This window comes from Gracilinanus agilis, chromosome 5 (genome assembly GCF_016433145.1).
Source record: "Gracilinanus agilis isolate LMUSP501 chromosome 5, AgileGrace, whole genome shotgun sequence".
Taxonomy (NCBI): Eukaryota; Metazoa; Chordata; class Mammalia; order Didelphimorphia; family Didelphidae; genus Gracilinanus; species Gracilinanus agilis.
Genome location: NC_058134.1, coordinates 185,214,315 through 185,229,062, shown reverse-complemented (window position 1 = coordinate 185,229,062; position 14,748 = coordinate 185,214,315). Strand labels below are relative to the sequence as shown.

Here is a 14,748-nt window from a genome sequence, read left to right as displayed (position 1 = left end):
AATTTTCCTGATTCTACCTTAAGTGCCCTATTCTGTACATCAAGCTGCCTTTCCCCATCATTTTGTCAGTGTCTCTACCACATTCTTCCAGATACTATGAGATACTCTATTCTAACTATAGAACTGCAGTTCAGTCTTCATGATAATAGAAGCTTCACAGATAATATAAGTAGGGATAGGATGAATCCATTCCAATTCTGCAGCTACCAATAAAGTATGGTCAAATACAAAGAACTGGGTTGAGAGAATGGAGACTCAAGCTGTAGACCTAACTCTTACCACATCCCAAGCATCAACATCTTGGCAACAGGTTCTAAAACCTGCTGCTGCTGCTACTCTTCTAGAATATTCACATTTCTTAAGGACTCTACTTTTGGGCAGCTTATTCATTTGTGAATCATCTATACCACGACATCTTATATTTTACCCAGTAACATTGTTCTGCAACATCAAAAAATCACTTTCTATATTTCTAGTTAGCAGATATATAGCAAAGAGCCCCATGCCATTAATGATAACTTAAGTATGTTATCTTTTGGTCCACAGTTTTCCATGGTTTATTAATGGTCTAACACATTAATTCTTCTTTCAAGAGTGACCTTTACAGCTCCATTAATCCTCACAGCTTTTATCCAGCTACATTATTACTCATTACAGGTACATACAGCTTTTCAACATCTACATTTTGTTGAAAGGAGAAAAGCAAATTGTAGAGGTCTAAAATCTATGAAAAAAAAATGAAATGTAGGTGGAGAAAAGATTTTTTCAGGGAAAACCAAGAGGAATTTTATTACTGAAAATATCAGTTAAATGCTAAATATATAGTAATAGACACTATTCATTATTCCCAGGAATATGACAGACGGTTAAATGAAAAAATTGATAACAAAAATGCAAATATATTATTTACGCAGCGAGCTAAATAATGCCATTCTAATAAGATCACATAGTAAGTTACACACTAAACAATGCAATATTTATAACTTAATTACGTTTTTGATGGGCATAATTCATGTATGAAATAAAATATCACCCCTGCCACCTTTACATCTTTGGACACTAAAATAAGCTTTTTCCTCATGACCAATTAGAATATCCACTAGTCATTGTTAAATCCAAACAAAACAATACATAATGCTAAAAATATGTGTGGAGTTAAATATCAATCATAGTTACTAAACAGTACATGGAAACACATACTTTGTTTTAAAATAAATAATATTTCGTTTTCGAGTATAATACAATGACAAGAAATAGCCTTGGAGTCACAGCTGAGTTCAAGTCTTGCCTCTGACATGACAGGTATGGTGATGAGCCATTCGTGTACTCCCTGTCTCAGATAACTCTTTAAGCCTAAAGTACAGACAAGCCATTGATGATCTGGAATCTTTGGAGGAAGTTTCTGTCCTTCTCCACATGGGTGAAATTATAGGTCCAGATTCCTTTCCCACTCTCCTCAAATGGCAGCAGCAAGGAATTTGCCTGGGGGGGGTGCATTTTAAAAGTCTGACCAGGTATGCCTTGAAATCTCTGCACTAGGATGATAGTTGTGAAGTTTGCAAGAGCAGAAGCACGCCTCTAACTTGGAGGTGCTTATAATAAAATTCAAGAAAATGGGGCTGCATTTCATTAATATTGTCTGCTGGTTATTTACCATGGCAAATCAATTTTGTCTTTATAGATCCTTCATTGTAGACAAATATGAATGTTATAAAAATGATCAATTAGGGAAAGGAGATAGTAATGGAATGGGCTACCCTCACAGTGTCATCTGGAAGGACCGGTCAGTCATAGTATATAAGCTTTGCTATTTTGGCCTCTAAATAATTTACACACTTCCACCAGCACTTCTAATTCCTACCCGCTTAGGCAGTGTTTTAGGGATTGCCCTATATGCATGTATTTTCTCATCTGGTTATCATAACAGCCTTGAGAACTGGGTGCTATTATCTCTGTTTTATGGGTGAGAAGATTGAAGCTGACCAGATTAAATGACTTGTCCAGGGTCACGTGGCTGAGGGTGGATTTTCATGTGGTCTTCCTGACTCTAAATCTCCCTCTCTACTATAAGCAGATAATATGTGATCAATCTACTTTTCATGACTAGGAGCAATTTATTAACTTAAATTCTTTAATGAGCCTCCATAGCTTTCGTTTCAATTTTTAAACGACTTATATGGTTTTCACTGACTACATAGTTGGTCCAACAGCTCTGAATTTGTATTGCATCGAATCAGAACCATATGTAGAACACGAGGGGCCATTTAAAAAATGTACTACTCAATTACCACATATAGAACACTTAGTTATAAGATAAAAAGGAAAAGAAAAGAAAATTAACTTACCTATTGTGCTAACTCTAGCTGAAGGACTGGCTAATGCTGCTGGGACAGAGGCTTTAAGAGAGCCCGCCCCACTGTTTATTCTCAGAGCTGGCATATGGGGAGAGGTGGGTGAGGTGGGTGATTTCCCATCAGAGGTCTTGGGTTTAGCAGACAAGTTCAGTGGTTGTGCCACTTCATCCTGTAATAATTGACAGAAAATAATTTAAGATAAGAAGAGACAGATCTCAAACACTTAAAAAAAAAAACCACAGGTATGCAGCCCCATATTCCAGTTCCATCATGTCTATCTGTTATTGATTTTTATTGCATATATGTCATAACAATATAGTGGTAGTATATTATCAATATGAGAGTAGCCTATTTTGTGACATTATAATTATTGTTATTTTTAGCGATACTAATCAATCAATAATAATTTATTAAGTATCTACCACTCGCTACATACTGAACTAGGTGCTGGGGATAAAAATCTAAAAGTGGGACAGACACAGTCCTTAAGGAGCTTATTATATTTTATTGTTACATGCTATTTTAATGATAATAATACTTTTCATTTATATAGCCCTTCATAATATGTTGACAGACATGTCATTTGAACCACACCACAACTCTACAAAGTATTTAGGGAAGGCATCACTGTCCTCATTTTACAAATGAACAAATTGACACATGTAGGTTAAATGACTGATATTTTTTACTATGTTAGTGTTTATGTCATTACATATTTCCCTATTGCAAGTAAAATGCTTTTCAACATTTATTAAAACAAGTTTTAAGTTCCAAATTCTTTGCCCCTTCTCCACATCTTGAGCAGGCAAGCATTAGGATATTGATTATATGTGTGAAGTCACTGCATAAGACTTAAAGAAAGTCAGTTGCAGAAATGGAACTAGATCTGAAGTACCCTGGCTTTCAGTCTAATCCCTTCCAACTTTACCATGTGGCCTTTAAACATATAAAAAAGCATAATGAAAAATGCATATAACTAACCATAAGATAATTTATATATTGTAGATGAAATATGCTTAATTATCCTTTCATATACATTCATATAAAAATCATTGCTCTGAGCTCCCTATACTATAAACAGAAGGAGCTCTCCCAAGATTTAAAAATATTAAGTAATCTTTTTTCCCCAGACTTCAAAGAAATGTCTCAGGATTTAACTCAAATTAAAATATCATTAAAAAGTATCTTTTTATTATATTATTTATCCTCATGGAGAAAGAAATCCTTTTTATTTTCTAAAATTTTAGGCAATGTCTGCCTACAAATGAAAGAATATAACATAGCTTGAATTCATGCAATATGATGATCAATTAAAGGAACTGGAGAAGTTCTGAGGGCAAATGCTAGTTAACTTAAAATACAGAAAAATCCAATAGAATCAGATATAATCAGACTCCACATCTTAAGCCAGTTGGCTAAAGAGTGAGAGATTCCAGTTGAATTTGGTAGAATGGCATGGAAAACTGAGTATGATTAATTAAGAATTCTGTTAATTTCTAATTTTGTTGTTATATGTTGGTAGTAGGATGCATTTGACTACATCTAACTTAAATAATATCCAACTTCATATCTGGCTTATTTGGGGAGTTTCTCAAGGGAATTGACACTGGTTGCCCTAAGACTACATAGGGGAATACTAAGTTCTGTTATTTTATTGTAAAGCCTTTATGTTAACCACCCTTATATGAAGCTCTTTTAAACTAATGCTTAAACAACACTTTAAAACATATAGGTAGATTGTGTCAAAATATATTTAACTTTGATATTAAATAATTTTTAAAAACATAGAAACAGAATCATAGAATTTCATTTTTAGAAGAGAGCTAGTGGACATAGGACAAAGGGAGCTAGTCCAATCCATATTCAGAAAATAATTGTTACACATAAGTAGAAAGAAATCTAGCTTCAGCTATCAGTAAAAAGGAACAAATTACCTCTGGAAGGGCCTTATTCCTCTTTTTTATAGCTCATATTTGAAGATGACTATAATGAATTGAAGAGCATATGTCAAAGGAGTAAGGCCCAAGAAGACTGGAAAGGTAGGAGAGGGCTAGGTTATAAAGGATTTTGAATTTATATTTGATTCTTAGAGGGAGTACTGGAGTTTACAGTAGGGTAATACTTTAGGAAAATCACTTTAGTGGAGAATGCATTGGAGTAGGGAGAGACTTGAGGCAAGAAGACCTACCAGCTGACAATTGCAATAGTTCATGCATAAGGTAATGAGAACCTGCATTCAGGTGGTGGCAATGTTAGAGAGTTGTTTTTGTTGAAAAAGTGAAATAGGTCTTGGTGACAGCTTGGATATAAAGAGATAATGAAAAATTGAAGATAACTCCTTGTTTGTGAACCTCAGGAACTGGGAGAATGGTTCCATCCTTTCAAGTAATAGGGAAGGTAGAAGTTGGTAATGATTTATGGGGAAAAATAATTATCTCTATATGTAATAGTACAGTGATGTACTTAGAAAACCTGGGGAAGCAGCAAAACACACATACAACTAATTAAAACAAATAATTGGTTTCAATAAAGTTATGGGATACAAAATTAACCACGAAAAAAACCCACAGAATTTCAATATAGCAAAAAATTCAAGAAGCAATTAAGGAAGGTTCCATTAGAAATCATCAGATTCTACCAAAGCACTATCCATATCTATTTATGTAAAATTGCAAAACACTCCTTAAAGAAAGGAAGAACAAATTTAAATAGCTGGAGGAATATTAATTGTTCATTTTGATATCGTACAAATGTAAGAAAATCATAATAATGAATTTAATTTCCAGATTTACTGCTATACAAAACTATTAAAGGAATATTTTTGTAGAGCTAGAATAAAATTAATTTGGAGTGGCAAAAGATCTGAATTGTTTGGGGTAATAAAGAAAATGATAGAAATGATAAAGGAATAGCTCTTGTATTTGGTTCTGGTTAATGAATATAGAAAAGTAACTCAATGGAAGAGACTAAGCGAAGAAGAACCAAAAATAATTGAATTCGACAACCCTGTGTTTGATAATCATATAAATAAACATTTCTCTGGAATGAACTCTATTTTGCCATAACCACTGGACAAATATGATGAAAAATCACCAGAAATACTGGGGAAAAAAGTATTAAGAGATTTAGATTACTAACCTGAATTACATACAACAATAAGCTCAAAAATATATAATATCTGAATATTAAATAATTTACCAAAAAAAAGAATAAAACCAGATCAGATACCTTTTACAAATAATTAAGGGGCAAATTCTTAGCCAAATAAGGAAGAAAGGTGATTCAAAAGATAAAATCCATAATGTAAATATAATAATATATTATAAAAATAATAAAATATAAAATCTATCTATAATAGAACAGAGTGTGCATGTAAAAAGAATAAATGGATAAAATTTTCCATGATGTGGAGCAGTAGGGTAATACTATATATATATATATATATAAAAATAAATATATAAAAAATGGGGCCTCATTTTTCCCCATCTTTTTCTTTCCCCTCTCTTTCCCTCTCTCTGTCTCTCTAAAGGCTGTATCTCTGGGTGGAAGATGTATGTATCAGGAATGAGGTAATTAAAAAAGAAAGATATAAATAAAAATTTCAAGAAAAAGTGAAATCAAAGATCATGATGGAGAAAGTAATTGAAAAGTAATTGAGAGAAAGAAAATGAGGACAACCAATATCAGTTGCTGCTTTTAAAAAGAAAAAGAAAAAGAAATTTGGTTCAATTTAGAGAAGAGATATAGGATGATAGCTTGAGAAGATTTCAGGGTCAAATAAAGGAGCTTTTGTTGTTGTTGTTTTAGAATGGCAGGGATTTGGATATGTCTGTAGGCTTCAGGAGAGCCAATAGATAGAGATTAGAAATTACAGACAGTGGATGAAGGGCACATGTAGAGAGGTATGACCTCCTCTTCATTTGGAATAGTTCAAAGGAGAGACTAAGGGATTATGTCACAGACTTTTAAGATTTTAAATTAGGGCAAAAAAGGAAAACAATAACTAATGGCCTCATATTTTTCACTGCCAATTGGAGTGGACCCAGTCAGCACAATGATATGACTTTCTGTAGCACTCTTCAAAGGACATGTAGGTAAGAAAAAGGTTGATGGTAGGAACAGTGTAGGATTTACATTTGACAAGGTATGTAAGCGTACAAGATATTCAGGTATTTAGTTGAAGTGATTAACCAAAGGACCAAAATTGTCAAGGAAAAGAAATGCAACCTATTTAAGCACTGAGGCATAAAGAGCCAAGAGCTATATCAAGAATAAAAAGTAGATTAAGAAAGGATGAGGGCCAAAGTGAAACAGAAGAATAAGTGGTATAGTTATAAAATAACTATGACTTTTATAAGAGCATCTTTTAGTAAGATATTACCATTAAGAAATTAATATAAAACAAATAAATTTCTTGGGTGCTAGATGATTAGAAAATTTACTGGGATAATCCAAATACTCTAATTCAGATTTGTTATCTGGATGTATGTACTTATGTGTGATATCTATAGAGACAGAGAATGGTATGATGCTAAAGCATCTGTTTGCTTAAGAACTCATTGGTCATTTTAAAAAAATATCAAGGAGAAGCATTTCTAGATAACTAACTTTTCTCCCTAAAATGGTTTCCCTGCTTATTCCTTTCTGTATAGAAATACTGGCAGGCCTTAGGGCTTAGTTGTGTCTCAAAAGCCTTTATCCTGACAGCCATAGAACTTCCTTTGACACTATCACAGCTGGTGAAAAAGGTTTGGGGATGCTTTAGGGAAATAAAGGTGACTGCTGCACTTGACTAAACAGAAACACTAACCCACTATAGGGGCTGAGACTATTTCTAAACATTGACCAAAAAACAAAAAAGAAATATTTATAGAGTAGATGAAATAAATAAATCTGTATTTAAGGGATGGGGAAAAACAGCTTATATTCATGTTTATTACTGATGATGGGCTGGAGGTGACACATCTCATCCTTGAGGTGAGAAGATTAGTGTGTCATATATGGTAAATGTCTACTCAAAGCACTGAGTAAAACAAAAGAAAGCCTGGATTTCTGAGTACTTTTCTCTATTCTCTGCAACGCTTTCTTCTAAAGCCAAAGAGTGCAAGACCCTAAGGACATAATAGAGGTTGACAGTTCTAGAGTTGATAAATGTCATTCAAAATTGCCCTTTCATTATGTGTTCAGACTAATGGTATATTAATAAGAGCTCTCATGCTTGATCCTTATACAGGAGACTGTGCTGTAAATAATTAGGACCCATTATATGATATTACTTCACAATTTGGATGTTTTAATAATTTACTAAGGAATCATATTAAATATCTATTATTCATGAAAAAGAAAAAAGGTATTTCATTATTTTTATTTGTATAGTTGAACAACTAAAAACTTAACTACAAATAGAAATGTACTATTCATAAAAGTACATCCTGATGATACCTACCATCAGGGCTAAAAGCTTTTGTACTAATAGATATGCTAGTCAGTGAAACTTCATAATTTAAACATGTCGAAACTGTAAAAGAGTCTTTACAAAACATATAACATTAGCTACTTCACACTAATAAAACATTAATACATATAAGAGCATAATTTGAATTTAATAATGAAATGTTCTTCAAATATCAAGAAGTCACTTTTAAAAGGTAGAGGTTATCATGTAGCCACACTGACAGGGAGGAAGATATTTTGTCTTGTTATTTATGTAATAAATTACGTTTGAAAGTTGTTTGCAGGAATAGTTTATAATTATTATGTTATTAGCCTTCAAAATAAATAATACATCCATGTTATATTTAGTTGATTATCATCAGAATATTTATGCAAGACCACCAACTAAGTTCACATATTTAAATAATATAAGAAAATGTTAATAAATTATTTATATAACACAAACCTTTGGACCAGATTACCTATGAAAGCCAGGCCTGACAATTAATTGTATCATTTAATAAAATCAATTTATATAAGGATAAAATGACTGTAGAGTTATGTGACTTAAAATATATTACTGGATCTCTTATTTTTTTTAAGTGGATCTCTTTTTGAGTATGTCTTCTTTGCTATACACACTATATAAAATCCCCTAATCCCTCTGATTACATCAAAGGGGTATTTTAGATACTGGAAGTAAAATACTAAGAGAGCCTTGGAGAAATGTATCATGCAAAAGAAAAATGCAAAGAAAAAAGTATCTTTTGATTTGTAAGGACAGATTAACCTAGATATAGAGAACATTTTCATTACAGAGATTAAGAGTGTGATTGGTTCTAAAATTATTTAAAACCCTATGCTTTGATGATAGTATCTCCAAAGCGATGTTTTTTTTTAAAACCTTTGTACTTCGGTGTATTGTCTCATAGGTAGAAGAGTGGTAAGGGTGGGCAATGGGGGTCAAGTGACTTGCCCAGGGTCACACAGCTGGGAAGTGGCTGAGGCCAGGTTTGAAAGTGATGTTTTGACTGAACTTAGTAACTCACATATATTTTAAATTCAAATTTGTCTTTATTTGCTGATAATTACTAATGACTTGAATAAAGGAAAAACATCTCACTTAAAGAAAATGACCAACTATATGAATAAGTAAGTAAAGATTACGTTTTCTAATCATTTTCTGCTATAGGTACTAGCTGATGCTTGATCTGGCATATAGACCCAAACTAGTAAACATAGATTGCAAAATGTCAGAAAATGAATATTAAAAATTATATCAACATGTAATCTGGAAAGAAAATTTAAAAACCTGTAAGGCAGGAAATGTAAGGCCATGTATGAAGAATAATAAGACTGAATTGGCTTGGATTGCACTTTACATGAAAGGGAACAATAACGAGTAATAAGCCTGGAAAGGTACCACTTTGAAATCTTTACTCACATTGGGAGATCTTAGAATATACACAGAAGTCTTTCAACAACCTGATTTCCCCGATTCTCAACCTCCTCTTCTTTTACACCTTGTGCCTTACTTATCTCTAAAAATAGTCACACAAACCTGGCCTCAGACACTTCCTAGCTCTGTGACCCTGCATGTCACTTATCCCCAAATGCCTAGCCCTTATCATTCTTCTGCCTTAAAATAAGTACTAAATATCAATTCTAAAATTCTAAGACAGAAGACAAGTTTTAAAGTAGTCACACCCTAACTTTTTACCATTATCTATAATTGAGTCACATCTATGATTTTGAACACTGATTTTTTTTCCCCGATTGTAAATGTGTTTCCTGTTATCTTTCTTCCTGTGTCTTATTTTGCTTTTACTTTGTTTCCACTGGATTCTTCAGTCTCTAGATCCTTTTCTGTTCTTCAGTACCTCACCATTCCTTTTTCTAATCTGTTTTCTTCTTTAACGAACTTGAGCCAGGCTCTGGAGAAGATTTTAAACCGCAAAGAAGTGAAGAAGGAGCGTTTGAGCTGTACCAAAGTTAGGAGATGATATTAAGTTTCACATTATCAAACATGACTCTTGACTTCCAGCTTCTCTCATATTGAACTGATACTCCACACAACTGCTAGATTGTTATTCCTAAAGTTTTTTTGGTTATATTACTCCCCTTTACACAAGAACCTACAGGCACTCTCTATTACCACAGGACAAAATACACATTCCATGGCTTGCTATTTAAAGAAAGGCTGGAGCCTCCCTTTCCACTTACCCTCCACAAAGAGTTAAACATACTTTGACACTTAAAAGGAATGAGAGGTAACCTGAAAATGTTAATACCACTTTTCATTACTTCATCACCACCATCATCAAAAACAGTGTCCTTTCAAACTTCCCTCCAATTACTACCCCGAGATCAATAGGTGCTTTATAAATTCTGTTTAAAAATTTCTAAATTAAAAGAGACCACCCAAACCAGCTAGTCCAAGCCTTACCTAGACAAGATTCCCTTCTAAAACATACCCTGCCAATGTCTAATCTTTGCTTAAACTCTGGTAGCAAGGAAGACAATATTATCTCCTGAGGTAGCTATCTCTAGCTAACTCTACTCCTTAGGAATTACTTAGGGGTAACTACATTTTTTTTAACTACCTTTACACATTTTTATTAGTTCTTTCCTCTCGAACTAAACAGAACAAATCTAACCCTTTTCTATAGAACAGATCTTCAGCTACTTGAAAACAACTTACATATTTCTCCTCTTCTCTTTCAAAAGATGACCTAAATCTAGCCTCCAAGCAATCTCTCCAATCTCACAGTTACTGTAATTCATCCATTGGATCAAAAAATAAAAAGGGAAATTCATTAGGTCATGGAAACCTTTGCCAATCTATAACGTTATTCTTATGATGAATAGATAATCTTAGAGGATATGTCCATAAGACTTCATTTCTCACAATGATTTGGGATTCAATCATCTTGACCAATGGAAAAGATTCCCTAACATACATTTTCTGAGGCACTTGGACTATGCACAAACCTACTGAATGGTGACGTCTTAAGGCAAGACCCTGCCTGGGAAGAGGCATTCTACCAAGGAGGTTTTAAAAGGTGAAACAGAAAGGATGAGAAGATTGGAGGTGGTGTAAACACTAACAGGTCAAAGAAGAAGAGAAAAGATGATTTCATAGAGCAGGGTAGACTAGCCATGATGACTTTGAACTCTGTTATTATGATCATTTCAGAGTGAAGTGAGAGCTATTAGATATTCCCTAGGTTGCCCCTTATAGAGACCTAGAAAATACACTCCTGCAATAGTCCGTTTCCCATTCTGGGATTTTGAGATATGAAGCTGCTATATCTTCTTGCTATGCTGGGAAATCAGAAGATTTAAAGGAGAATGCACATATAATTATAATGGATATGTCACCAAATGTAATGTTTTGTATATGAGTATAGAGAATAGTTTCCTACTTTATCTTCATTTTTTATTCTTATTGTCATGTCTTAATTAAATGGTCTTCCTACTAAATTTATATGTTTCTAGTGGGATCTAGCAATAAAATATATTGTACAGGTATTTTTTTGATACTTATTACCACCACAGAGCCATGAAGTACCTGGAGTATATAAGGAGTAATACACAAAATGAGAAACTTAAGAGAGCCCATGAGAGTTTATCAGTTTGATTTTGCTTTTTGTAATATGTTCATGATTGAAAGGAAGAATTCAACTTTTATTTCCTAGTGATTTGAATTAGTTAAGGGCAGAGAGGGGTAGAGTAAGATGTCTCCTGACCAACTGATTCCCAAATTACATTTTTTTTAACTCTTACTTTCCATCTTAGAATCAATACTGTGTATTGATTTCAAGGCAGGAAACAGTAAGGGCTAGGCAAGGGAGAATAAGTGACTTGCCTAGGGTCACACAGCTAGGAAGTGTCTGGGGCCAAATTTGTCTATGGGCCTGGCTCTCTCAATCAACTGAGCCACCTACCTGCCTCCAGGAATCCCACAAATTACTTATCAGAGAAAATATTAATGGTCTCTCCCTCCTATCCAGGTTAACTGATAAGATTCTACTGCTTATTAGCATCAAATTATAAATTTGAGGATTTTTCTGATAAAATACATGAAAGACTTCAATAATATCACTCTCATATTTTCTTACCTCTTTTAGCTGTCTTCTGACTATAGTGTAGAAGGATAAGAATTGCATGTTTGTAAGAAGATACAAGGCACTGAATCATTTCATGCTCTCTATGAATTTCTTAGATAGAAAAAAAAATCATAGAAGCCCAAGGAATCAATCAAATTAATATAAAAACATCTACCAAGATCCCAAGTCCATACTGGTAACACTTAAGGAATTAGGAGTCTTTCCCATATCCTATCCCAACTACATACTTAATTGTAGGTTCCATGATACCTAAAACCAAAGCTGTCGTTTTTCAGGTTATCTTGTCCTGAAGCCTCCTTAATGATTAGATGCTTATTTTTAGACTCACAAATTGCAAGATACCCTGTTAGCTAGGCAGCAAGAGCTCCAGGAATTCTATGATAGGTGTTCCTTAGGTGTGTTAATGCCTCCATTAGTCTTGATTGCTACTTAAATACAAGTCTTTAGCTGAAAGTAATAAATTCTAGCTTCTAATTTGGCTTCTTTGCTCTTCCAGTTTACATTTTTTGCTTAATGTTTATATCTTACTTTCGAAAAGACACCAGTAGAATGATAGGAGTGATATTTTAGCATAGTAGCTGCCCATGGTTTTAAATTTCTCTTCTCTGATCATTTATTTGTATTTTCTGTTATTCAAACTAAATTTAGCTTTTCATTTACTGTCTCAAATCCTACTGCTCCCGGATACCTCTCACACTTTTAACTCTAGTAAAAAGACTTTCTGGTTTCCTTGTTTTGTTCATTTAATGTCTCACAGTGAAAGACTGTGTAGTATACCAGACAGAGAGCTGGCCTCAAAGACAAAAAGACATTGTACAAGTCCTGCCTATGAAACTGGCTATTAGACCCTTGAGGAACTCATTTCACCTCTCAATACTGAAGGCAACTCTGTAAGATCATAAATTGCAAAGAAGGTGCTGACTTAGATGGGAAATGTCCTTACCAGAATAGAGGTTCCCTAAACCAGGGAAATCACAGATCTGGTTCTGTTCCTCATAAAGTCTCAGAACAGAGCTACCAGATAATTCCTGGCACTGCACATATGGGTATCACACTAATTTCACTTTTTAAAATGTCCTATACCAAACTGACTGATATTTTTCCTCTATAATCACAGCTCTATCTTCTCTTAACAATCCCCTCAAATGTAGCTAATTGCATATCTTGTGCTCTTTTATCTTGGAAAAAGCAATTTGTCAAAGATGCCTTTCATTACCTGAGAAAATTTTAGTTTCTCTCTCTTCATCTTTGATATGTGGCTAACTTTTTTTTGACCAAAATGGACTTTTTATTCTATATTTAGTATCTCAGTCAAAAGACATTTCCTGCACAGTTCCTGGTAAGTCTCTGGAACAATGTGTGGCTAACTTTTAAGGAGTCTTATCTAATTTTTTTAAATCATTTTTAAGGATGACAATAATCTTCATTCATTGGAGCACAGATTATATGTTATCTATTCAGACTTCTCATTTTACAGATAAGGAAACTGAGGCCTAGAAAGGTAATTCATTCAATTTAATTTGGTTGATAAAGGGAGGTGATGAAATTCAAAGCTAGGTCCTAAGATTCCAAATCCAGAACATTTTTGCCTTTGCCTTGGGTCTTGGCTTCAATGCTTTTTTTTTTTTTTTTCCTTTCTTTTTTCATCTACCAAGTCATGTTCCTTTCTACTTAATATAGTCTCTGATTATTTCCCTACAGTTTATCACTTTATTTCCTGATTTTTCCTACAAATCTCTTACTATTTGTTTTTGATCCTCTTTTGGAGCTCTTCTAGGAATTCATCCTTTCACATTTTCCTCTCAGACTTCACACGTTTTCATTTCTGTGTTTCTGTCCTCTTCTGGGTTTGCATTTTGGTTCTCTCCATTGCTGAAATAATTTTCCAGTGTCAGGCTTTTTCTTTGTCTTTTTTCTCATTTGAAGGGGCATTTTTGGTGATTACACTTATATGTTGAAGCTAATCTGCATTCCTGGGATGGAAGGAGTATTGCCTTGAGCTTATATTGTGGACTTCATCCAGTGCCTGCAGTCAGTGTGATTGCCTCTTGGGTCCTGGATTGAACTCTTTGGAGACTAGCTTGCTGTGGAGAGTCTTACAGCTGTCTTGTCCAGATGTCTTTTGGACTGGATGGCATTGAGTCCTGCTGAGGCTGAACCTTGTTGGGCTAAGTTTCCTCCCACTGCAACCTGTGTTGTGTCACATTGGGGTCCTTTACCCCTGATTTGGCTGGACTGAACCTGGCTGTGCTTCTCCCCCTGCCACTTGTGTTATATAACACCCAAGTAAGTTTCTTCCCCAGCCTGCTGGACTGTATTCACCTGCTATGAGATGGGTCCTCTTTACTGTCCCTCCACACTGTTCTGGGCTAGAACACTGCTTTGCCCTGTATTTTGTTAGATCTACTGCTCTAGTTTTCCTTTTGAGAGATTTTTTTTTTGGGTGGTCTGGAGGTGGCTTGGTGAGCTCCAACCATTTCATACTCTGCCAACTTAGCTCCCAAAAGTGGAATTCTCCCTTCAGTTTCTTCTATTCTGGTTTAATTCCTAAGTCTAGGACATGAGGTCAGCAGAGATTAGGATGGTCAGTAGTATTTTTTTTTTTTTTGGTGGGGAGTGGGGATAGGCAAAAGTGAAAGGGAATGTAATATCGCAAGACTTTCTTCATTATTTCTTTTGGTGTGAAAGGGCCTTTCGACCCCTATACTGGGAGCAAACCATCATAGCAAACACCCCAGTCGAAACTTCATGCATTTCATTGGACGGTGGGTAGAATGGGTTGCCATACAGTAGTCAATAAAATCCTGAGCCTATGTTTCATTACTTAACAC

General features: G+C 34.3%; 1 protein-coding gene across 1 annotated transcript in view; it reads right to left on the bottom strand.

The window, feature by feature from the left end:
- SOX5 (SRY-box transcription factor 5) overlaps positions 1-14,748 on the bottom strand; it is a 482,736-nt gene that overhangs the window by 43,069 nt on the left and 424,919 nt on the right. Inside the window, exon 10 of the mRNA XM_044679066.1 lies at positions 2,346-2,523. Coding sequence (XP_044535001.1) covers positions 2,346-2,523 — 178 coding nt within the window. The remainder of the gene's footprint in view (positions 1-2,345; positions 2,524-14,748) is intronic.